The sequence below is a fragment of the Neopelma chrysocephalum genome, unplaced genomic scaffold, assembly GCF_003984885.1.
Source record: "Neopelma chrysocephalum unplaced genomic scaffold, ASM398488v2 Primary Assembly neopelma1_64, whole genome shotgun sequence".
In the NCBI taxonomy this organism is placed as follows: Eukaryota; Metazoa; Chordata; class Aves; order Passeriformes; family Pipridae; genus Neopelma; species Neopelma chrysocephalum.
In genome coordinates, this window is record NW_020897721.1 from 5,952,933 (window position 1) to 5,979,294 (window position 26,362).

General features: G+C 42.4%; 1 protein-coding gene across 2 annotated transcripts in view; it reads left to right on the top strand.

The window, feature by feature from the left end:
• Window positions 1-26,362, top strand: part of ST6GALNAC5 (ST6 N-acetylgalactosaminide alpha-2,6-sialyltransferase 5) — a 71,410-nt gene that overhangs the window by 35,011 nt on the left and 10,037 nt on the right. For both annotated transcript variants that reach the window (XM_027683192.1, XM_027683193.1), the window contains exon 3: window positions 21,887-22,296. In XM_027683192.1, the coding sequence (XP_027538993.1) occupies window positions 21,887-22,296 (410 nt within the window). The remainder of the gene's footprint in view (window positions 1-21,886; window positions 22,297-26,362) is intronic.

A 26,362-nucleotide genomic window follows, 5' to 3' on the forward strand; every position in this document is an offset into this window, starting at 1 on the left:
CTCCAATGTGATAATTCATAAATTTCTGGTGATGTGTCTGCTTGTCATGCTGTTGGAGCAATGCCAATGACATTCTGTGGGTTTTAGAGCTGGAAGGTGATCAGGGAGCTGTGGTCCCATTACCAGACCTGTCGCTGCCTTGTGTGGTGACTTTGCCTGGGGCACGTGGGAATGTTTTATGATTATTTACCCCTTAATCTCTCCCCATCTAAACAACCTATCTGTCTTCATAAAAAGCTTAAACACCTATGATGAGTAGGTCTGCATAAGTGCAGTAGCTTGATGTTTTCAAGAGGAGACAAACAAGGGCCAGTGAAAGACTTAACTTAGGTGGGTGAAGTAGTCTGTGAAACAAAATCACATTTTTAGTCTTGCATTTCAGTCAGTCTCATTTTTATGAACTTTGCAGTTGTGTTTCACTTGGGATGTATTTGGCTGCTTGACAAAGTGACTGGAGATTTATAATTCCTTATTAGTAACTCCGGGCTCTAAAGGGAATAACAGAGTACTTATTTACTTTTCTAGGTCAGACTCATGATGTAGGAGTTTAATGAACTTCTGCTGAACAGGAATTGAAGCAGAATTAAAATCTCAGAGTGCATCTGTCCAATAAGGTTATTAATCTTATTTTCTATAGGTTAGATATTTTTTACTTGCACAGGGCTGTTTAGGCTGCACTTTCTCAGGAACCAGCCAAGAATATGGGACTGCCATATAGAACCTGGTATTAAGTCAATGCACTGATGTGATTTTGCTCTGAAATTACATTATGTCAAATAACTGTATTTATGTATCAGTGTTTAGGGCAGTAAGATCCCAGTTCACATGTGCTGAAAGAGAGTTTGTGATTCATGTCAGCAGCTACACTGTTGCTGCAGTTTTGATGCCTCTCAGATGTTGTTTGAATCAATAAGGTGGGCACTTCTCTGTCAAGAACACATTGAAATCTATCCTCAAGAAAAAAAAAGGTGCAGTATTTATGCTTCCCTGTAAATGCAAAGGGAACACAGTGTTTCACATTCTTACAAGAGATATACCTTGGGATTTACTTGATACTACAAAATTATTGATGGAGATAAAGGTGCGTGAAGGGAACACAAAAACACGTTCCATGACTACAGGCATGCTTTGCACTGGGCTTGTATTGCAGGAAATACAAAACATCTCCTCAGAAATGAAGAGTTTCTGTTACATTCGGAAATGTCTGTGAATCAAATGTGTAAAACACAATAATATACTTGAAGATCCTGAGTATTTCAATTGATACTGTTTAAGCCTTGGAGGTATAACTGTGTATGGATGAACATAAAAGGCCAAATCTCCTTGGTTTATGCAGTATTCAGTAAAAATATATATATATACATTAACATAGGTTTAAGACTATAATTATATGCGGGGGGGGGAAAAAACCCAAAAACTAAAATACAAACCAAGAGATAGTAGAAAACAATGAGTGAGGGGTTGTCTTAGATACCTGTCTTTATGCTTATTTATAGCTCTGAGGAAACACCTCCCTTCGTGCTGTCATAAATGCTGGTCCTGAAATAAGTTTCTGTGCCCTTTTCTCAAAAATCAGAGATCAGGGTCACCTTGGCAAAAAAAAACACCTAATCCTCAGTTAAACAAGGGTGTGCTTTGCCATGGAGAGTAGCCTGGTTGTTCGAATGCATTTCTACAGTGCAGGAGCCAAAACCTGCATTCTTCCTGGGTCAGAAGTGATGTACAGTTCTTTCCCTAAGGATACAACCCTAATCTTTAAACTAATGTGGGGGTCAGACTACTTTGTACTTCCTGTTGGAGCTGTGCCTCTGGGCACAGAGCTGAGCAGGTGGGAGCGGGAGCCGAATGCTGGGAAGAGCTCGATTAAACCACTGCTCTTTCTGCCTGTTGTCCAGTGACCATTTTACACAGAGCTCATGGAAGTCCTCAGGGCATTGACTGGCTTCTGGAGCCATCAGGCAAGCATGTTGTGCGGCCTCTGTTCACCATCTCTTCTCATTACTCACATTAGATTTTCTCTGCCTTATTTTTGCATTAAGTAATGGAAAGGAGTATTGAACTTTGAATTAATTTTCTGCCTTACTCCTCATCAGCCAAGTGGCCAACTGGCAGAGAGTGCAGAATCCTAATTACTCCCTGTGACATAAGAAAGAGAAGGCACCTGGGATCCAAATACCAAGGCTCTAAGGGATATATGAGATAAAAACAAAATGGCCTTTTATTAAACAAATCTGATGTGGAAGAGAGGGAGGAGGGATTTTATATTTGCTTTTCTGTTTTTGACTAGAGAATACATGACTCAAAAGCAATAAACTACCATTATTCTTACTTGTAAAAAGCACTTAAGCAGAACTTGAAATAGTAAGATGAAATTCCTATTTAATAGTAGTCAAATGAGGCTGTTCCAACGTGACAGCTAAGCAGAGAAGGGAAAAAAGAGAGCTTTCAAAGCATTTACTGGTCAGTCTGGTTTTGTGGTTGGTCAGTGGGAGGGCCAGTTGTAGTTGTTTGTTTGCCACAAAGAAAGACTAAAGAAACAGGAAATTCTAGAGCTTTTGAGGGGAGTGCCTTATTAAAATGGCAGTGGAGGTTGTTGCCTTGTTTAGGATGTGAATAATGGGAATAACTCTTTGTGTGCTACTGATGATGGCGATGGGAGGACATCAGACATGGCTAAGGAGCCATGGAGGTGGTGAGAGAGGAAAATAAATGTGATCACAGCCAGGCACAATGGTTTTAGAAGAGACTATAACATAGAAGCATTTGTAATGTAAATCTGGTAGAATTTGGTGTGATTATGAAGGGGTGATGCAACTTGCCTAGTAAAAAGCACTTTTTAACCACATAGCTGATCTCTGCAAAGACTGCTTTTTTCCCTCCATAATATACTTGTTTTGCTATAACAATAACATACCTCTAGAATGAAAATTGCCTAGGAATGGGAAAGGCTGAATGCAGAGTAAGATTGTCTCTCTTTCTCTTTGGGAGGGGTCAGTGGAGACAATAATATAATAATAGCATTCCTATCCTATTCATTGATATGGATTTTTTTTTTCCACTAAGATATATGAACTACCTTGAAAACTGGGTCAACCTAAATGCTGTCACAAGTGCTCATCACCAAGCATATATTGCTGCATACCTGTCACACTCAGCTGCTGAAACGAATTTCCTGAAGGGAGCAGGGTAAGAGGTGAAGCTCAGCAGGATTATTGGCTGTGAAGGAATCACACTTTTGCAGTTTGTCTGGTACAAAACAAAGAAAATGGGCAAAACTTTTGCTTAATGCTGATAAATACAAATAGTATTTGACTTTTTCTATTTAAACTGATATTTTTTGTTAGTCAAATTTATTTGCATACACTTGGTAATTCCCGTGGTGGATTATTCTTGCTGCTTAAGAGACTGAATTTATTGATATATCTAGAGATGGAAATTTACTGGGAATTGCTTGAAACCCTTTAGGGGTTGAAAGTTCTTTAAATGGAGTTAGTTACAGTGTAGTAATGGGATTGTTGGTGATAAATCACAATATTACATCCTTACTGCTCACCAAGGAAGAGCTTTTTAGAAGATTCTCTTTTTTATATATGCCAAAGTGAAGTTACATGGGTGAAAGCTATGGTGTCCACTCATGGCATATCTTTGCTCCAGCAACTCTTCATGGTCATAGTTCATCGTAGTTTAGGGTTTGTGCTGGAGAACAACAGCATTTCATCCTGGTTAAACTGCAAGTAGGTAGCTTGCCAGCCTGGAGAGAAGCAGAGTTAGGGCTCAAGTCTGTACCTTCCTCACTGAAAAGCATCCTGTGAGGGGGTTCACAAGCTTTTTGTGTAGGTAAGAAAGTGTTAGGGAGCCTTGGTTACAGTTCAGCTCTACAGCTGAAACCTGCCTAGAAGTAAGTGATTCTCATCTGCATCTGGATCTGTTCAGTCCTTGGCTTTTTCCCTGACAGCACCTTCAGGACGCTGGAAAGGCAGTGGTGGCTTTGTGATGCAAATCAGCCCTGCCAGGTCCAAGAAGGTAACTCATTCATTCCCCATCAATTTTTAAGGCAGCTTGTAACGTGTCTCTCATTTGGCATGAAGGATTTTGCCAAGTGTTTCGATGAGACAGTTACAATCTCACTCAAAATTTGCTCAAAAAATTTCCTTTCACGTTGTCACTCCGAGTTGTATGAGTGCTTCAGGAACTGGGCTAAGAGATTGAGACACAACATGTTCTCTCTCCCAGAGTGAGAAGAAATTTTGTCTACAGGAATGAGGTGAAGAGTTGCTGGGTTTTCCTGAGGAGGAAGGCAAAAGCAGAGGGGACAGAAATGGTCCAAATGACCATACTGTTGTTACCAGGACATGTGCCAGGTGATTTATTTGGGGCCTGTTCTCCAGAAGCAAAAGTGGAAGGGAAGCATCACAATAGAGTCTTTCGCAAAAGTGGGAAGAGCGAAGCAAACAGAGGCTCCAGTGCATCTGTTTGAGGGATGGAGTAGGAATAGATTTGCTGAAACATATGTGGCATGTCCTGGAGTGCAGGGATGGAGCCAGCAGCAGGGTGTCCGAGCAAAGAGCAGTTGCTGTGATGCTGAAGTCACGTTACCCTGCAGGATGTTCTCAGGTTTTCCTGCAGGTCTGATTTTGGGGAGAAGGACGTATTAAACTGAGGCAGAGGAAATGCTGGGCTTAGCTGAAGGCAGAGCACTGTGCTCCAAAACCCTGGTGGTTAACAGGGAGAATGTGATGCAACACTTCCCAGTTAGGACTACTTAAAAACTTCTGGGTAAAGGGTGAAGCAGCAGTATCTCAGTTGTGATATCTACAGTCTGAAGCGGGCATATGTGACCATTTTTCACACATTCCCTAGATGTCACATCTCAGTCATTCTGAGAAACTTGTTCTCTTCTAATTCTATCCCTCCAGGTGCTGGAGATTTAAGAAAAACATGCAATGTTATGAAAAAAATATTAAAAAATTGTATAATTGGCAGTATGGTAAGAAGAGTAAATAGATATCAATCTAAGACTACTCTATGCAGCCATTAATCCTTCTCAGTTGGTGATGCCCGAGTCAGGAAAAGCCTTATGTGGTCACTGGGAGGAAGGTTTTCTACTTGTCCAGAAGTGCTGTTAAAATCACAGAATATTCTGAGTTGGAAGGGACACAAGGATCATCAAGTCCAACTGTTAAGTGAAGGGCCCATACAGGGATTGAACCCACAACCTTGGTGTTATTAGCACCCATGTTCTCACCAGCTGAGCTCATTTGTAGATTTAAGTCCTAAGCAACTCTCACTGAATTCAAAAGAGAAAAAAAGCAACCCATAGTGTAGACCATGAACTTGTAAAAAGGATACAAAAGTATGCTTTATTATAGTAACATTTTTTTAACAAGTAAATACATACAGAAAACACGTTTTTTAAGCTGTCCATAAGCTGCAGTTTGTCCATATGAAGTCTTTGGTAACCTTATTGCTGATAGCAAATACAGGAGAAATAGAAAAAAAAGTTAAACCTATAGCATGCCCAGCTGATTTCTGTAACATCTTAAAATTCACATTCACACCCTCAATTTTTGATCCTCTTCCTTCATACTCCAGTATGAATATCAGGATGTTTCAAATGTGTTCTTAATTTACCATATATGCTTCATTTGTGTTGTATCACTGCAATGGCATATACGTGACATAGAGATTTTAGCCTAGAAAAAAAAAGACGTATGGGGCAGTGAGCAACCTTGGAAGAAAAGGAAAAAACCACAGAAAAAATAGTGAGTGGAGAAGCTTGGTGCAAAGGAAGCAGCCTGGGTTGGACAGAGAATTCAGTGGTGCCAGCCTGCCTTGGAAAGCTTGCTGGAGTGCGTGAGACAGTTGGAACCTGAGTTGTAAAGGGGAAATTTAATCTCCTCCCTAAAAGAAAGCAAAATTTAACTGGATAAAGGGGAACCTCCTGTGGTGCTGTATGGCTAATTTTCACAGAGAATGTTTAATTCTTTCAGATGTTGCAAGACTGCATTTCCCACTTTACTAAATAGAAATTGCTGCTCGGGAAAATCCGTTTATAAATGTTATTTTGGAGGGTGTTGGCGTCTTAGGCAGTCCTGAGGCTTCTTTATCCACTTATACCTGACCTGCTAAACAACTTCATGCTTTCCTTCATTCAGTGAGCTTTAGCTGAATAAAAAAAACCCTACCTTAGTGGAACAATCAGATAAGAAAAGGCATGGTATTAAGATGAATGGTTAATATGTGGAAAATTATTCAAGGTAGAAATATTCTGCTTGCAGTTCTATTAATTTTATCAATGCATATATAGTGCACGATTATGGTATATCAGGGTTACATACACCCAGGTGCAGTAGGCTGCATGGCATCTACCAAATCTCTACACTGTAAATAATTTACATTTATTGCCCAGCCGAGTCAGAATTTTCCAATCTCAGAGGAAAATAAAGTCTTGTCAGTCCATCATGTTGTCGCTGTCGCTGATGCCCACTAACCATTTCCACAAATGTGAAAGTCTAGATATCCTGCCCCTTCTTGGGTGAGATAAGTTGATTGATTCCTGGAGCCAAGTTGCTCAAGTTGCAACTCCCTTTCTCGAACTTGATGTAGCATTTGCTCAGGGTGAGAAGAACAAAGAGAATGCTGGTATTTGTTTGTGCTTTGGGCTGATCTGGAAAGAGTAGAATATTTTATATTTTGTATCCCCCCTGCTACTAGTCTTGCTAGCAGGGAGAAAGGAGGCATTTCTCTGCTGTGATACTCACAGTGCTTAATTAATACACAACCAAAGCTAAATCCTGTAAAAAAACCCACAGATATGTTGGGGGCAGGGGTTGATTTTGGTTTTTTGTGAGTGTTTTTATGGTGGATTTTGTTTTGTGGTTGGGTTTTGTCTGTGGGGTTTTTTTCTTGAAAAGAAAACTGCTAAGTCCCAAATTGCCATGAGTACCACAGGAAGCATGCAGTTATTTCTGATGAAGATTGTGTTAACAATTGTGTTTTATCTGTCTGTGGGCTTGATGTTGGTCATTCCAGTCTTTTGTTCAGGAGGGATGAGCACATTGTAAAATATTGAAAGGTAATGTTGGATAACTGGTCTTCAAACAGGATTAAAAGGCATCACTGGGATCATACCAGAGAGTTGCTTCAATGTGCAGGATCCACAGGACTGGGTTGCTTCAGGCTGTACTAATCAGCAAGCAATAAATATGTGTTTAATTCACATTTCCTTGAGTATTGTGTTCAGCTCTGGGCCCCTCAGTTCAGGAAGGACATTGAGGTGCTGGAGCGGGTCCAGAAAAGAGCAACGAGGCTGGGGAAGGGACTTGAGCACAAGTCCTATGAGGAGAGGCTGAGGGAGCTGGGGTTGTTTAGTCTGGAGAAGAGAAGGCTTAGAGGCGACCTCATCACTCTCTTCAACTACCTGAAGGGAGGTTATAGCCAGGCGGGGGTTGGTCTCTTCTCCCGGGCAACCAACAATAGGACAAGGGGACATGGGCTCAAGCTCTGCCAGGGGAGGTTTAGGTTAGATGTTAGGAAAAAATTCTTTACAGAGAGGGTTATCAGACATTGGAACGGCCTACCCAGAGAGGTGGTGGATTCACCATCCCTGGAGGTTTTTAAAAAGAGATTGGACGTGGCCCTTAGTGCCATGATATAGTAATTGGAGTTGGATCAGGGGTTGGACTTGATGACCTTGGAGGTCTCTTCCAACCCTACCTATTCTATGATTCTATGATTCCACAGTAGGAGTTGCCCACTGCACAGCACTTGCATAGCCTGTACTTTGTAGGTAGATCCCGTTGAGGCAGTTCAGGGTGGTGATCAGCCCAGTTTGCGTCACTCCCCTAATTTGTCAGTCCCATTGACAGAGCCCCACAAGGAAAGCTGGCTTGACTGAAAAGTTATGCATCAAGCTTGAATAAAGGGCTTGTCTACGAAACACGTGCTGCCTCTGTAATGCAGATTTCCTCTCTTAAAACATTCACTTCAAAGTGTTTTGCAAACTACTGAGTGCAGCAGCAGCCACAGAAATGAACTGCAGCATTAGCCCAGCTCTGCACACAGGGATCTGCCCATGGAAAAATGAAGACCTAGGAGAGGGTTGGTGCAGAGGAAGCCTTTTGTGGATAGCAAGTTAAGGCATTATGCTTTTAACCTGCTGTCAGCCCAGAAATCTCCTTTCTCTGGGTTATTTGAGGTGCCACTACCTGGCAAACCAGAAATGTCTTCCACTTATGCACACTAAAGTGAGCACTAAGCAGCACGTGTCTTTATTAGCTCTGGGGAAAAACTTTCCTATTCTTGTATAGCAAAGGCTGGGATTTATTGCAGCATAGTGTGGAAAGAAATTAGTCTTCCATGATGTGGAGTAGGATGTTTTCTCTCTCACACGGTCTCTCCCTTTCTGCCTTGTAAGCCATTAGCCCTTTCCTGCATTTTAGATGATGCATTTGCATTTTCAGTTTGTACATTTCCCTTTTCTGATTTTGTTCTTCACTGGGAGATAAGAGGGGAATAGAGATGAGAATTAAGGGGGAAAGTGGTGAGCACACCCAAAGCCACAACAGAATGGTTTGGGGAGAAGTGATGTCTTTAGATATGTCTGTCATATCTGGATACTTGGGAACTATGTCCATGTGGATGAACTAAACATAGAAATGCCAAAATACTTATAAAGGGCCCAATTTACAAGTCTCATATCATTTTTGCACTGAATAACTGATTTGTCTTTGCAGTTAACACCATTTATGCCTGAGATAGAACAGTGAATGTAGTGTCCCTGCTTGCTAGCAGTTCAGGCTTGGGACTGTAATGCAAAGTATAATGTCTAATTTATGGCTTTGGAACAGCTTGTGGCACACCCGGTGTGGGACTGGGTGATGGGAGCGAAGAAACCCCCACCTTTCCATGTGCCCTAACAGCAGATTGCCAGGTCTGCAGAGCTCTGCTGCATCAAAAGTAGATTAAATCTTTATTTAAGAATCACAGGATGGTGATAGTGCTCTTAAACAGCAGCTGCTATTAAAATGTCAGCACTGCTGTCAGTCACCACCCTGCACCTGAGTTAACACAGTTTCCCCTGGTAGTGAGAAGGGAAAACAGGTTGCTACTTACAGTGAACTGCTGTAAATGAGGAGCACAGATCTAATCCTTTTTGATATGGCTTATTATTCATCTGTATGCATGTTGTATTACTTCAGGGGTTGCACTGACCTCTAGATTTCATGCTCCTGGATTTCACTTCTTATGTACTGTTATGTTTTTATTCCCTATTTTGGCAATATCGAGGCTTAGTCATACATGTGAAAGAAAGTGTGAAGTTACAGATAACGTGGTGATTGTCCATTTTATGAAGACTTTAGAGCTTTGTCTGGTGAGCATTGTGCAAAATGGCAGATACTGATATCTTAACTAATTATTCAATCAAAGATCTGGCAGGCCAGTCAATGGGAACGATGTACAGTGGACTAGAATTGATCACACTTCATTTCCCATCAATTGGCAGAGCAAATGGGAGCTCAGATGATAAGTTAGGATCATTGCCAGTCATTTTTTGGGCTCTTGCCTTCCATTTTTTAAATTTTTTTTCCCTTCCAAACGAGAACCCCCAGACTATTCGATGAAAGTGGATGCCCTCTGATGTTGGTGAATAAAGCAGTGCAGAGTTTTTGTAGCCTCTGAGGGACAGCGAGACTATTTCTGGCTCCATAATTGATGCTGCTGCATAGTCCTATAATCACCTAACCTTATTGAATTGTCCCCATGTGAAGATTTGATTTCAAATTTAGTAATCATTATACATCATTTATTCTCACATAGATTACAGGTTTCATCTGTAAAGTGACAGAATTTCACCCCAGAGCTCTTTGAACGTTCGGCTCTTCACTTTTGCTCTTTTTGGATATGCTTGTGACACTTCCAACTTTGGTGATTTACTGGCAATTAGTAGAGTTCCATGACAGATTTATTGTAGCCTTGCAAAGAGTGATGAATCAGATATGTGGCTACGAAGAAGTGGTTCCCTAGAACTTTTATTTAGTACAGGAACACGGGTTTAGATCCCATGAAGAGCTTTGGTGTGTAAAGCAGGACTTAACCCAATTAAAGCTCCACTCTTAAACCTACATGTAAAGTTTCAGTTTAAAAAAAAAAATCTTTCCTTAGCTGCTGACTAACCTTGAAAGCACACAAATGAGCTTGCTGTTTGCTCATTTGAATTTCAAGTGAACTGGATGCCTACATTTCTTTTTCTGCATCTGCCAAAATCTTTGCCTGATTCCCCTGTAAGGCTGCTAGGGAGCTGAAAATTAGGATTTCTTTCTCCCAGATGCCCTGCTCGGTTTGGCAGAGCCACCCTACACTCACACAGCCAGAGATGCCCTTCCCCAGCTGGAGGGGACGATGCCATCCACCCACAGGAGTTGTGTCTTAGATCACTCTTGGCTGGAAGGGAGCTCATACTTGGTGTGAGGTTTCTGCATTCCAGTTTCTGGGGTTGTGTTATTTTGTTCTTGTCAGAAAGGTAACATACTGTTTAGCTTTCAGGATAGAGACTGATTCCTTTGGAAATGGTGAGCGTTCAAAAATAATCTAGTTGTGACAAGGCCAAATGTTTTTGCATTAACAAGCTTTCCTTTGAAAATACATTGATCTGTTCTCTTTATTTGCTTTCCCAGGTGTCTGTTGCTCAATACTAATTGAAAAAAGTATCTTATTTCTGATGTGAAACCGTCCACATGCTCAACAAATATACATTGAACTAGAATAAACTATTTTAATAACTTATTTTTTAATTAAATGCAAATGTAGCATCCTTTGCAGTCAGTTAAAGCAAACATAACCCCCAGCATGTTAAAAAGATTTTTGCTGTGTTCACAGTGTTACACAGTAATTAAAAAGGAAACCAGCTAAGCCTTCAGAACCTGTCCCTTTCTATAGAATGGAATTAATTTCTGTTTAATTGTAATAGTAGAGCTGTTCTGTGATTATTGTTTTTGAGGGGTAGAAATCTTGCACTGTCGCTTTTTTCTGTGTATGTGTTTGGGAAGCAGAACACATGGCAGAAAGGGAAGGATTTGAACCACACTCCAGCTGTAATTAGGTGCTGACACATCAGTGGAGTTTGTCTGTGTTTCTTCAAATGTAGTTTCCAGGATGGATGCTCCTCCCAGCTGTGCTGTGCTGGCAGGAGCTGTGGTTCCTCCTGGGGAGGATGTGTTGTTTTCTCCTCGGATGTGCAAACCTGGGAAATGGGCAGGACTGACACAGTGCAGACACTGCCATGCCCAAGGTGAGATTCCCACTTTGTTCACAGTGGTGTTTAGGATGTCAGGTTGCCAGCTGTCCTCAGTGGCTCTCCCTTGTGAGCACTTTGGGCACTCGTGGTCTCCCCGTGCCTGTGGCTGAGTCAGGATTGTGCTCTCATGCCATCTCCTGGCAGAATGTCACCGTGTTTGCCTCTCTGCGCTGTCCGTGTCCCCTCTGCCCTGCCCTGTGCTGCACAGATGTGTTTGTCACAGTGTGCCAGCCCCGGGAGATCAGCATGGGAGCCAGTGGGGCTGCAGGTGTGTCCTTGTGTGGGTACCGTGGGGGCACGGGGGTGACAGTGCAGGTCCGGGGACACTGCACAGAGCCCTGGCCAGGACACTGCGGGGTCCATGTCCCACCTGTGCAGGGTGTGTGCAGGGAGGGGGCACAGCTCAGGGTCCAGGGTGTGCCAAGGGTCCAGGGTGTGCCAAGAGTGTGAAGCATCAGGTGTTGGATTCCAAAATATGATATCTGCTCTCACCGCAATCGGGCAGCTCCCGAGACCCCCCTGATATCTGTGGGTGTGTGGGCAGTGGGAAGGCTGGTGCCACCTCACCCTGCCAGCAGGGCAGTGGGCTTTGGGCAGCTGCAGGCAGAGTCCCCTGGCACATTCTGCTGCGGGGTGAAGCAGCCCCTGAGGGCAGTCCCAGGGCCGTGCAGGACAGACAAGATGAACCATCTGGTCACCTCGGAGTGAAGCAGTTACACCTGATGAGTAGCTGCTCTTTCTCTTTTTAATTCTCTGCTGAAAGACTCCCATACAAAAAGCTGTCCACACTCCAGTGTTTCTCCCCTACAGGAAGACAATATCCTGTCCTCTCTCCTGATGGCTGAAATTGTGGCTCTGGGGAGGTCTGGGTTTGTAAAAACACACTGCTTAGATGGGTGGGCATTTTTTTGGGCTATTACAGCTGGAAAGATGAACTTCCACATCCAGTGCAGAAAAACTACTCTAGAATGTGGCCATTGCTCTGAAGAAACTGCTTGACAGAAGTTCATTCACATGAAAGAAGAATCCTGGGCTGCAGCCAGGCGTGGTACAGAGCCCTGAAAAGCAAACACTGCTTATACAACTTGAAACTTCCTGCTGACAGGTTATCAGTTAGATGTCAGGGCATTCAGTAATGGTGATCTGAAACAATGAAAGATTGAGAGATACTTTGAAAAAGTATCTGCAGGGTAGCACTTCGTGGTCATCCTGCCACCTTCTCCTTTTCATTCTTCCAGGACCATCACCCATCTTATCATAGCATTTGGGGCTGAATTTTATGTGCATTCAGTGTCAGTAAAGACAGCAATGCCATGTCATCCACCTGTTTTCTTTTCTTTTTGTTCCTGCCTTGTTTTGACTCCTCTTTGCCTCCTGTTCTGATTGTGAAGTGGATCCTGAGAGTGATCCAGTGAAATACCCTCTGACCCCCAACCCAAGAAGTGAGCAGAAGTTGTTTAATGTCACTGCCAGGTAAATGCACTTCAAATGACACACACATCACATCCAAGGAGTACAACTTAGGACTAATAATGTAAAATAAAAAGCAGATAAAGTGTATAAAGCACTCAGAAATCCCTTGTGACTCTGGGACTCCACATTTCACCCCTTTGCAGGAAGGTTTTGTTTCTGCTGCTGCTCACTAGAAGATGATCCCCTTTTTCCTGATTTCTGTACTATCTGTCTTAAACCTATCTCTTGCATTTTCTCTGTGGCACACCCTTCTACACTTCAGATTGCTTGACCAAACGCATTGGGTAGCTCTGAATTTAAGTTGTATCATTTCCCCATTTAAGTTACACCATTTCCACATCTACAGATAAGCTACATCTTTGAGCAAGGAATGTTACTGAAGAGTGTTAGCCAAGTGCCTGGGAATGATGCTTCCCTCAAATCAGGGGACGGTGCAGAATAAATAAAAGTATTTGTGTGCCACAGCACAAGAGATGACACAGTTCTGAATGTCTGGGAAATACAAAGATATGGACACAGACTTAACTCTACTTCGAGCAAAGTCAGCCCCCTCTCCCCCTGTAATTAGCTGACTTGCTATCAGCTCTTTCCTGGCTCAGTTTTTTCCGGACTCTCTCCTCATTTGCCCTGCAGCTCAGGGTGCCTTCCTCTGAGACAGACCTTTGTTTCTCTCCCAGGCAGCCTTATTCAGTGGTTCCCTCGGAGATTCCTGTTAACCTCATCCTTTTCACCCACACAGAAGATAGTTTTGACATTCTGCTGTGAATTGAAGAGCACCTCTTTGGAGAAGCAATGCCACGTTGGCAGACAGGAGTGCCAGCTCTTGTCCTTGATTGTCTAATTAACCCTCGGTGGTGGGTTCATTTCAGTGCTAAATGTTTCCATCTACAAAGTGTTTAATTTCATATTAACCTGAACGCTGACAAATAGGCACAATACAAACACCCTGATGGATAAATGTGTTTATTTTTGTCTCCTGATCAGGCTGTGATAACAGTGAACAATTGCAGAGATGTATTTGGCTAGAGACCCTTTAAAAAAACCCCAAACATTGAAAGAGCTGACCCATGAATTAAAAGGTTTATTTTTCAAATCTAGTTGTAGTCCAAAATCAGTTAAAATTATAGCAACACATAGTAGCAGATATAGATACAGATTTTTAAGCACATCTTCAAAGTGTTTTCACCTGTTTTTGTCTGAAACTGAATAGACAAATATTTTAGCACAAAACACCCTCTCTTTTTCTTTTCTACATATGTGCATGGGAGAAATTCACAGTGAGTTTCTGCACCCTGTAGCTATTAAATTACATGGATGTTTTGACCACTTTTGCTGCCAGTACCTATTTGCAGCATCTGTCTTTGGAGCCAGTGATTATGGAGGCTGCCTTGGGATCCTGCTGTGGAGCTGGTACAACTCTATCTATTACTGAATCTGATACATCCTCAGAAAACCATTTTTAACTCAGATGCAGTATCTTCTGGGGGGAGAAAAAAAAAGGTTTTAAATCTGCTTTTGTTCTCCAGTTTCTGGTGTACTGTTAACTCAGAGGGACAGAAGCAAGATCATATAGAACAGCCTGGGTTAAATAAAATCAGCTGATGAAGGTTACATGGAGCTAGCCACGTGAAAATCAAAACACTGTGAGGCTGAACAGTTTTGACAGATGACGAAGAAAAGACATTTAAACAAAATTTTTGAACAAAGACCTTTCAAAAGAATGAGGAGCGTTATTTTTTATTCCACTCTTACTTCAGCAAGGTAGAGAAATACAAAACAAAGTGTATTTTAGAATTTCATCTGGCCTGTTCTAGGGGCTCTGCATGCTGTGTTCTGTTAAAACTGGATGCCATTGCAAAGGTTTGCTTTGTCCTAGCAATGCCCATCCCATTATTGCCTTGTAGTGATAATAGTTGTAGTGAGAGTTTAGATGCATTTGTGTGAGCCAAATAGTGTGAAAAAAAGAAAAAAGTGCTTGAATTTGAAAACTTAGGCACAGACTTTAAGGATCAGTGATGCTTGGCTTTAAAGCTGGGTTAGATTAAAAAAGGGACCCTGTGAAACGTGAAGCTCAAAAAAAAAATCCTTCATAGCTGTGACAGGTGCAGAAAGAGCATCTGAGGGCATATCTTCATGAAGCATTTAAACTGGAAAGAATCGCCCAAACATACCAAAGGGAAGGAGAGAAGCTGATGTGAAAACTTTCTGAAGCAAAAATCTGAACTGCCCAATACCTTTCCTGTAGCCCGTTGAAATAATTCCTGTTTTCTGACACTTCAGCCATAACAATTTGCATAGTTAAGACACCATGCCTATGGCTTTATTGCATTTTAGTGCAAGCACTTCAGCTACAGAACAAAAGTAAAGCAGTTTGATATAATATGGATGTCTATTTGCACTCCTTTTAAGATAAACATTAGGCAATAACCATTTCTTTAGAGCCTGTATATTGTTCATACGATTCTCTCTCTTGTATAAGAGCTCATGTTCATCAACGTGATACATTCTTGCCTGATTTTCCAGTTCTGTCTTTCATTGAGGATATTCTTTTCTTTCTCTGATTGCTTTTTCTTCTTAGACCATTACTCTAGTTGATAGCTTCGGGTTATCATTGTATCCTATCTCCCTCTCCAATAAGCCTGTGATTGATACTAATCTTCCTCATGGGACACATTTATAGGATGCAGGATGGAAACTACTCTCTAAATCTTAGCTTTAGATGTGCTGACAATTTGCAAGGCTGCACCTTATATTCACTTCAGGTGGTTTAGGGGAAAACATCAGCTGCTGCTAATCATGCTTCCAAAATAAGAAGTGCACCCCATGTACCAGAGTTACTTTGTTGTTCAGTCTCCTGTGCTGCTGCTTGAATTTTATGTGACTGGAAAGGGCTCAGATTCTATAGGTGTTCAATGTCCCGTGACCAAACTCATGCCTTTTCTTTTCAGTGAGAGAAGCCATATTTTAATTAATCTAATGGAAGCTCTGACTATCAGGCAGTCCCCTGAAAAAGAGTTAATGTGCCAGAAAACACTTCACACAAGCAGAAGACTCTTCATTGACTAATGTGCTTAACGGTACTTTTTCTAAGAAAATCATCCCAGTGAAAGCTTTATGGAGTGCATTTGTTTTGCTATTTGTCTCTTTATGATAGAGCCTCATGTCCTGAAATTTAATTAGATATGTCCGAGGACCTTTCAAAAATAGGATTATTATATTTTTTACTACAGGTTTTGCAGATGGCCATCAATACAGTGGCGTGGCAAAAAGAATATTACATTCCTTGGGGGAATAAAACACAAGGTGCTGTGATCCCCAGGATGATGAATGTGCTTGCTGAAGTTTGGCTGTTTCACTGTCTTATCAAATATCTGAAGGCAGAGTCCAGTTATGTAATTAACTGAGAAGACTCAATGGGAAATGAAGATGCTAATGTTTCTGCAGCATTTGCATATTCAAGCTCCACGGGCCCAAGAAACAAAGAGAAGTAATAAGAAATTCATTTGTTTTATCTTTTATCTTTTTAAACAGACACGCATTTATCTTTATGAACAGACTTGCCAGACCCTTTTTGAATTGCAAAGTTTTGCTGCAAATGCTTGTTATTTGGATTTGCATAAGGATTAACAATGTTGGGCAAGTGGTATCTCCTAACCCTTTCTGTTTACTTGTGTGATATCAGTCGCTGGGATATAGTTTTGGAGGCAGTCAGTGCTCTTAGTTCAGTGGATAATGCAGTTTGTTTTCATGGCAAATTCTCTAACGTTCCAAAAGTCTAGTTCAACAACAATTATAAATGTATTTGCTCAGAGGATTTTTTTTTCCTCCCTCTTTGCCAGCTCTCTGTACCTGCATAAGGTGCTCTCATCTAGCATAAGGGTTAAAGAATCAAAATTTATTAAACATGGGAGGGGAAATCTGAGCTGGCATGCAGAGTGTAGAAATTAAGCTACACTCCCTATATAAACATACATCTGAAAATGTCATGGTCAAAGCAAAACAGTCTCTGAGATCAGAACATGTCACCTTAAAATCAAAGCTCCCAGAGACTTTAAAAGGGCATTTACCCCAGCGAGTTGAAGTTCAAAAGTCTCTTCACGCTTTGGGTGTTTCAGCCTTGGTTTTTTGCTCCAGTTTTTTATAGACATAAGTGTTACTTACTATATTCCAATATGCATCTGAATAATATTTTTACTGTTCAGAGAAGACTGGTTTGATGACATCATTTCATAGATGAGACTTGAAAAATAGCAAACTCTTTGTGCTTGTATGTGGGGTTTTTTTTTAATTTTTTATTTATTTTGTATTATTATGAAAGCACTGTTCCACCATCAATATATTACAAAGCACAAATAATCAAGGAACTTGCATTATTTTCACAAGAATGTGTCTCCCAGAGTCCTTGCATTGTGGGAATCACCTCTGAAGTGTTCAGCTGTACTTCACTAATGAGTCAGCTTGAGCTGCATTGACTTATAGAACAGAAGTTACTTGGCAAATGTGAAGCTTCAGGGTTTCTATTCTACCTTAGGGTGGCTGTTGGGAATTTCTCAGAGGAAAGTAGATTTGACCTTAAAAATTTTTTTTCTTTTAGGGGAAAATATTAAGGAAGGAGGCACACCAATATAAACAATACATGCAGCTTGCACACGAGAGATGGCACGAGAAGCTTTGCACCCAGAGCAGTGCTGGTGACAGGGACCCACAAGAGCTGTTTGTGCTGTGCCAGCAACAGGCTGGGCATGGCTGGAGCTCCTACAGGGGTTGGGGTGGCTGGTGGGATAGGGGGATTGTCCTCGAAGCCTCTGGGAGAGGAGCACTGGGAAGGAGCAGCCAGCCCAGGGGAGCAGTGGTCCCAAGCCAGCAGCTGTGAGGAACCTCAGAGCTGCTGAAAGCTACCAGAAAGCAAAAGAGTTGAAGCTGCCAGGACAAAATACTGTATTACTGGCCAAGACTTAATTATTTAGTGTTGTTGCTGGTGGCTGCTGACCCAGCAATCAAGAACAGGCCATAAGTATTAAATTGCATTGAACGTGGGGTGAACTGGGGGTTCATTAACAGCACGTATGAGATTTTGAGTCGGTTCCTTGCACAAGGCAAGGAACATAAAAAGCAAATACTGAGGTAACATACAGAGAGTGTCTCAAGCTGTTGTGCTCAGGCCAGGCACAATGGGCACCAGGGAGGGGAACCATGAAACTCCTGCCCATGAAACCACCTGCTTTGTACCAAAAAGAGAAGGCTAGGCTGCTCTCAAGTAAGGTTGCTTCTCCTGAACCAGTAAGAATGTCTCTTACAGTGTTTATGTGTCCTTTTCCAATCATTAATATAGCCTTATAGTGAATTAATTCAGTTGAAATTGGAAACAGATTTGCTTTCCTGTACCTCAGTCTTTATTTGCACCACTGCTTTTACTGGCTCAGTCTGGGAGCTCTTGCAGGGGAGGCTGTTGATTCAGGTGGTTGATGCAGAGAGGAGCTGCCCCACAGCTTTTCATCCCAGCTCAGACAGAAGGCAGGTGTGCTGGTGCTGGCTCACAGTGTGCTGCAAGAGAAACATTTCACACTTTCAGTCTCAAACGCTCAGTTAAAGGTCATCCATCCAAAACGAATTTGGGTGTTCTTTAACCTTTCCTGGTCTCTCTTGCTCTCTCCCAATACACTTCGAAGTCATCTGTAATATTTCCAGATGTATCTATGAGGAATGCTCGTGTTCATGAGCTGACAGGTGATGTCTTTCTGCTGAACTCAGTAATGAGCTGTTCTTCTCTCCAGGTCTTTTTTTCTTGTTTTGGTTTGTGGTTTTGGGTTTGGGGGTTTCTTTCACTTGTTTGTTTGGTTTGATTTGGTTGTTGTTGTTGTTGGAGAGGTCATCATTGCCAAGATAAAATACTCTATTTCTTTATTTATAGAAAGGAAACTTTTATGCTACTGATAATGGGGTGATCTGAACCCAGGGGTCTTGAAAGTAGGTTATTAAATAGTATAGGAAAAAGTGGGTTTTCCAGTGTTCCTGGTTTTACTGGAGAGAATTGTCTTGTTTTCTAAATCTTCTAAATCAAAAGACTTCTATAAGGAAAAAAAATTATCATTTGATTTCATCACAAAGAAAATAATTATATCTGAGAGCAACATGTTTTGAATCAGGAATAACATTTTCCCATTGATCCTTTTCAAGCACTTGAGCACTAAAGTGTCTGAAAATAACATTTTTCTATTGTTGGGCAACATAGATTTTAAAGTCAATAACAGTGCAAATTGCCTCAAATTGGAAAATACAGAAACAACTGTGGCATTGTTTTTTTGGTTTTGTTTGTGTGTTTGTGGGTATTAACCAAATCAGGCGTGTGACAGAGCAGCAGCACTTCCTGGGCTATAATCCATGGAAGTGGAAGTTGCCAGGAGTCAGCTTGGCCTGTGGCACTTGTAGCAGGGCAGGGTTGCACTGGTTTGTTGAGGTTCTGTTATGGGGTTTATTCATAACAATATTCACCTGCTCCCTTTATTCCCTTGGGACAGCCCGTCTATCTTGGAAAAGCATCAGCTGATTTTGCCATCTCCTGGGGCTCTTGCACTGTGAGCTCTCTCCATGTGAGTCTGGAGGTGACTGGAACTGAGAGGTGATTTGGGCAACTGTTTTGGCCAAAACTTGGCTGGTTCCCTGTCTGAGTGCCCCGACTTGTGTTGCAGAAGTAGCTCTGCTGTGTCACACGAGGTGCTGTACCTGTGGTTCAGGTACCCACACTTCAAGGTACTTCTTACAGGTACTATATTAATACAGGTACTATAAAACTCTCCTCTCACCCTGTCCCTTCTCTGGGCATTTTGAAGCCAGGCTCCTGAAATGTAACTCGTGTATGTCGTGGGTGTGCTTTTTTTTTTCCAATTTGCTTTTTTTTCCAAAATATCACTGTAATAATTACTGTAACAGAGCGTTTTCTGTGGAGTTAATGTTCTTCTGGCTTAATGGCCCCTGGTTATTCTCAGGCCATCAACTTTTCCCAGCTGGTCATCAATCCCAGAGAACTGCCTTGTGCCTCCATTATTATTGCTTAAATACATGACATTCCTGGTGCCACGGCTGCCTCCCAGTGCTATGGGTATTACAGCCTATAGCTTTTTTTCCCCCCTTGTTTTCAGTATTGTCAAAGCATTACAAACAGCTGGTGTGAGAATGTTGTGGCTGTTTGGCTGTGAATTCCTCTGACAGTTTCGAGGTGCGAGTTTTGTAGCCTCCAACTGAAAGAACCTGAGCGAGGCGACTGAAAATGAGTTGCCTGGAGCAGCTGCAGGGGCTCAGCCCCCATGCATCATTCAAGAAGTAGCCAGGCAATACCTGAATGTCTCATCTAAAAGACTGTTCACCAGAAGGAACATTTTTCAAGCAAGACCTGGGACAGATGTTCTGGGAGGTGTTAATGTTTATTCTCAGCTCCCTCCCCAAGTTTCCCCAGCTCGGCTGATGGTCGCCCTTGTTTCCCAACAATTGATGGATTCTGTGGCAGGCTTTTTTAAAAGAAGCAGGGAGGTTGTAGCTCAATAGGCCTGAAACCAGCAGAGATTGCATAGGTGAAAATGCCTTGCTGTGTGGATATTCAAACCTGTGTGAGTTAACATTGGTGCTGACTCCATTTCCTTTAACCTCATTAGCACTTCATCTTGCTTTCCCAAGCATGCTGGTGGAGCAGCTAGTTCACCTTAGAGCCTTTTGCTGGGTAATTCATCAAAGTGGCAGGTGAAAGCTTAAAGGAAAATGCATGTAAATACTGCATTAGGAACCTTGGCTCACAAAGGCATGAACACTTCTACCCATATCATTAGCTCTGGATTACAGTCCTTAGATGTGAAAGAAAAAGGGACTTTGCTGATTGGGGGAGATGGAGATACAAGACTTGCTGGTTGTATCATTGCACAGATTGTATGGTTCAGTTATTTTCTCTCAATTAAAAAGCAGTCTTCTCATAGAAAAAAAAAATCTTAGGGAAGAAGATCAGTAGATCAAAATGATTGAGCAACCGCAGTTCAGTTTCTATGCCTGTTTTGGTTTGGGGTTTTTTTGTGGTGAGGTTTTTTTATTTGTTTGTTTTTGGGAGGGGGTGGGTGGCTTTGTGTGGCGTTTGTTTTTTGTCGTTGTTTTTCAGAGAAACTGTAAGATACACACCAAGTGCAAGATACATGGAGAGCCACCAAGGCACACCTTCAAACAGTCTTTATTTACCTCACAGTTCATTGTATTCTTGTTAGAAAGTAGCACTTTGGGAATATTGTTAACCCTTTGCTCCTTTTTAGTTCTCTTGCTGAGCAGTAGGTAGTGACATACTCATCTAATTGATGCCTGTATCGGTGGCATACTCCAGTAATATGATTTATCATGCATTTTCATTTCCATGAAAGCTCATTTTACTGTCCTTCTTCCATTAGGTCAGCACTCACTGAGCAGGCACCTCCTGTTCCATTTTACTGTGTAACTTTTGAACGTGACCTGACCAGCTACAAAAAGTTCAGTGCACTAACTCACTGTCATGCCAAATATACACAGACCTTAATGACCAGCTCTGAGTGTTGAACCATAAGGGAGGTACAAGAGCACTGCAGTGGTTATGGGACCAACTTGCAAATACCATGCAAGGATTGGGCCAAGGTATAGTGTGCCACTTCCCTTAGCACAATGTTCTGACCCCAGGGTTGAAAAGCTACTCACACATGAATTTAGGAGGACTTAGGGTTTATTATTTCCTGAAAAAAAGTGGAAGAGGAAGAATAAAAAATACTCCAGTTGTAGCTTGTTTATGGCAAGTGGAAGAAGTACAGTCCTAAGCAGCTGGGAGCAGTATAGAAGCTGTTGTCATTTCTGTGTAGACAGTGGAAAGGAGGATTTACACAATGGGCTCAACTCCACAGAGGAACATTAAAGGCTAATACACCCTCACCACATTTTCTCATCTACAGAATGTACAGGTAAAAACATCCCCAGCTGGTTGGGAAGACCGCTGGGAGTGATTGATGTAAATTCCCTTGCGATTTTTGCTGTAAAATGTGCCATTTCTGCATAAAATGCGGTAATGCAGTGAAAAGGAAGAAGTCTGCAGCTAATCCTGAGGTCGGTGTGTCTCTGCAGCCGTTACAGATGCACTGCAAGAGCTGCGCGTTGGTGACCAGCTCCGGGCACCTCCTGGGCGGCAAACAGGGCGCCAGGATCGACGAGGCCGAGTGCGTGATCCGCATGAACGACGCGCCCACGCGGGGCTACGGGAGAGACGTCGGGAACAAAACGAGCCTGCGGGTCATCGCCCACTCCAGCATCCAGAGGATCCTGCGGAACCGCAACGAACTCCTGAACATGAGCCACGGCGCCGTGTTCATCTTCTGGGGGCCCAGCAGCTACATGCGCAGGGACGGCAAGGGCCTGGTGTACAACAACCTGCAGCTGATGAACCAGATCCTGCCACAGTTAAAAGTGTACATGATTTCTCGCCACAAGATGCTTCAGTTCGACGACCTGTTCAAACGGGAAACCGGGAAAGACAGGTGAGAACTTAACGTGGATGCGGCCGGGGGATGTTATACAGGAGTAAGGTAATATGGTTTATATACAGCCAGCAGTGTGCCCAGGTGGCCAAGAAGGCCAATGGATCCTGGCCTGGATCAGGAACAGTGTGGCCAACAGGTCCAAGGAAGTGATTCTTCCCCTGGACTCAGCGCTGGTGAGGCCACCCCTGGAGTGCTGTGTCCAGTTCTGGGCCCTCAGCTCAGGAAGGACATTGAGGTGCTGGAGCAGGTCCAGAGGAGAGCAACAAGGCTGGGGAAGGGACTGGAGCACAAGTGCTGTGAGGAGAGGCTGAGGGAGCTGGGGCTGTTCAGCCTGGAGAAGAGGAGCCTCAGGGGAGACCTCCTCACTCTCTGCAACTCCCTGACAGGAGGGGGGAGCCAGGGGGGGGTTGGTCTCTTTTTCCAGGCAACTCTCAGCAAGACAAGAGGGTTCGGGGTCTTCAGCTGTGCCAGGGGAGGTTTAGGTTAGACATTAGAAAGAATTTCTTTCCAGAGAGGGTGCTCAGCCATTGGAATGGGCTGCCCAGGGAAGTGGTGGATTCTCCATCCCTGGAGGTTTTTAAGAAGAGACTGGATGTGGCATCAGTGCCATGGGCTGGGAACCACAGCGGGGTTGGATCAAGGGTTGGACTTGATGATCTCGGAGGTCCCTTCCAACCCTGCTGATTTCTGTGATTCTGTGATTTCAGAGCTGCTCAGTGGGACAATCACGCCCATTAAATCCTCTGCCTCGTGAGTTGTAATGTGGTATGACACGTCAAATAGGATCACTGGTAACATAAGTAAAAAATAGGCATCAAAATGATTTGTATGGAGTATTATTGCCTCACCAACTCAGAATACCAGAATCTGGATGTACTGTTTATACAGCCAAGGAGGCAGGAGCTGTTTAAATCTCACTTTGGGGTAATATACCTTAAAGTTTTTTGACTGATTCTGAAAAATTAAAATGGATAGGTTATGTTTTCTCATAGAGGAAATGCCACCATTCAGTGAATTATAATAGCTGTTTATTGAATTTAAGCATTCTTGCAACATTGGAGCTGTAAAGCTTCTTGTAAAACAAATAAACATTAGTCATACATTAGGTGCTTCAGAACAGTTCATCTTATATTTGCAACTGGAAAATGGAAAGTTATTATGATAGTTACATCTTTATGAGACTGTTTATGAGACTTGTAGGCTGATCTTCAAATCAAATTTTTAGTAAGTGACCCAGTGCAGGACTTGAGTATTTTCACATACAATGTTTGAAAGTGGGCATTCAAACCAAACACTTCCTGGCAAGAAAGACATTTATTTTTAATGAACTTCTATTTTTTTACTTATTAAATATGCTGCTGTAAAAATGGAAAACAGGGTCCCCACTTAGGTACAAATGAAGTGGGAGGTATATTGTGCAGTAACTCATGGTGAGATTTTCTAGCTTACAAATACAACACACAGACAACAAAGCTTGAAACGGGGCTCAATCCTCTTGTGGACAGGGAAGACTCAAGAGCACGGAATTAATTTTCTGGGCTAGACAAGAAAGGCAGAACCAATGGTAGAGGAAACTGTTGTATCGTTTGCTTGGCGTTTGCTGCCTTAGTCACACCCCACATGGTTTGCTTGCAAGCTCTGCTCAGTTACAGTGGATCAAAGGATGGATCTGGGTTTGTGATTGACTTGCCCTCACACTGGAGCACAGAGTAACTTTGTTTCTTACCACTCAAGGTCTTTTTCTCTTCATCCTCCAATTGGTGTGTATGGGTGTCTGTCAGAAGAAAAAGGAAGAGACAGGGGAGGTGCCCTGCCAGCTGTGATGTGTTTCAGTCTTTTCCAGAGTAAAGTGAAGTGAGAAGGTGAATTAAGTATTTGAACCCTTCAAGAAAAGTGTCAAGGGTTATCTTTATGCTCAGTATTTACAAAGGCATGAAAGCCAACAAAGCTGTAATTGCACTGTAACACAAGGAACCCTCCTGTCCTGGGTTAGGCTTTCAGTGCAGGATCTCGAGCAGTCCCCGGTTCTGAGGAACAGTTCACCTCCCCTGCTTCAGCCTGGTCAGTTCTGCCACGGGGAGCCACACTGGAGTCCCACTCCTTCCCTGGCATTGCCAGGCTCCTGTTCTTATTCTAACACATGCTGTGCCATTTCAGGCAAGCTGCTCTTTCTGGTTCTGCATCAGCCATCCAGAGCCAGAGGCCTGTAGTGAACGTGTGATCAAAGCATTTCTTTTTCTGCACGGGCACCAGACTTGGCTCCTGAAGTATTCTCAGGGCATTTGAGCCATTAATGACATTGTAACAAGGTCATACTGGACTCAGTCATGGGCACCCTGAATTCCCAGGGTGAGTCAAGGGCATCCAGCAGAATTCAGCCTGGGGAACAGGCCCTGTTGATTTTAATAAACTGCAGGCTCTGCTGTGTGTGAACCACTCCTTTAGAGGGCACAGACAGCAGACTTGAAGGACTGAGAAGATTAAAATGGGCGATGAAAATAAATGAATAAGCAGCACAGAAGAGAGGGAAGATGAAGAGAAACACGGATAGGAAGGAATTCGTAAGGGGAGAAAATGTACGTGGCTGTGGGGGCAGGAGCAGAACATTGTACAGCCCAGAATGCTGCTGTTCCCTGGGAGGTTTCTGCTGAGCCCTTGGCATTAGTGCCTACAAAAAACAAAGGAGGGAGAGAGAAGCATGATTGCAAGGTTGCAATAATCAGACTATTCATTTCTGTCTTGAAAATGATGAGAAAAAAGGTAATTGGATGTATTGTGCTTTTCAGAAAAAAGCTGATTTTGAAATGAAGAGAGACCTTCAGAAAACATTGCCAGTTAAATAGTGTGGTGAAAGACAAAGGCTGCAGAGCGATATACTTGGCATTATAAAGTAACTATACTTGAAAATAACTTTATAATTGAATAAGGGTACATTAAGAAAATATGATTCAGAACCAATATTATAGTAATTAGATAAAAGAAGCATAAATGAAATAACTGCAGGAAGAGTATTTCCATAGAGATTATAAATGAGATTTTGGTGGAGCAGAAAAGGCCTTTAATTGTAATTTAGTGTGCACTACAGAATTATCAGCGCTGTGTGTTAGTTCATCATATAAAAGAATATCTGATAATTTCCCCTAATAAGCACATGACAGTGTTTCATATTCTTTCATTACAGCTGATTAGGTATAAAAGCAGTATTCTTTTGTTGGACTCTTGCTCAGATCTTTCATGAAAAGGCAAGACACTATAACCCCATTTCTGTGTTGCTGTCCTATGGACATGGTATTTAAAGAGGCCAAAGTGGTACTTGAATAAATTTTTTAATCTTTATTTGATTGTTTAGCTTTTAAGCTGGTTTATTTATATTCAGTTATTCTCCTATTTATTGAAAACACTAAATTGCAGTGTAAGTAAGTGTGTGTAAGCAAAAGCAAACTAACCCAAGAGACAGCCTGGCTGGGTTGCCTGACCTGTGCAAAGCCTTTGGTCATGGTCCAGCTACAATTGCTCCCTGGGTTTTGGAATGTAAGGTGTTAGGCACCTGGAACAGTGGCCTTGTGCAAGCTCCAGAGTACTCTTAGCCTGAACATGTTCCTGAATTACCTAGTGATTCATAGCTCAGAAACTCCCAGGTGGCAGAGAAGCAAGTTTTGTAAGCTTTTCCCTACTTGTTCCCTCTCCTAATAATTTTGAGCCGAAAATTCTTATTTACTGTTTTATATTGTTGCAGTGCCTGAAGGTCTCTGCTGAGCTTCTGACCCAGCTATGACATCGTGACAAACTGCACCACCACCCCCACCCCCGAGCTTCAGTGCAGAGTCAGAAAATAAATAAGGGCCCATAATTGGAAATAATGAGATGCTTAAAACATTCTCCAAATGCCAGCTTAGCCTGAAAGTCTGTATGCCAGGAGCAGTATAAATGTGTGTTTCAGGAGTTCACATGTTACCAAGCGACCCACAAAGGACAGGACTAATAAACTGGGCTCCCCAGCATCCTTCAGGCATATTTGGTTACAGAATTCCCTTATGTTCAGAAGTGTATTTCAAGCAGCCGG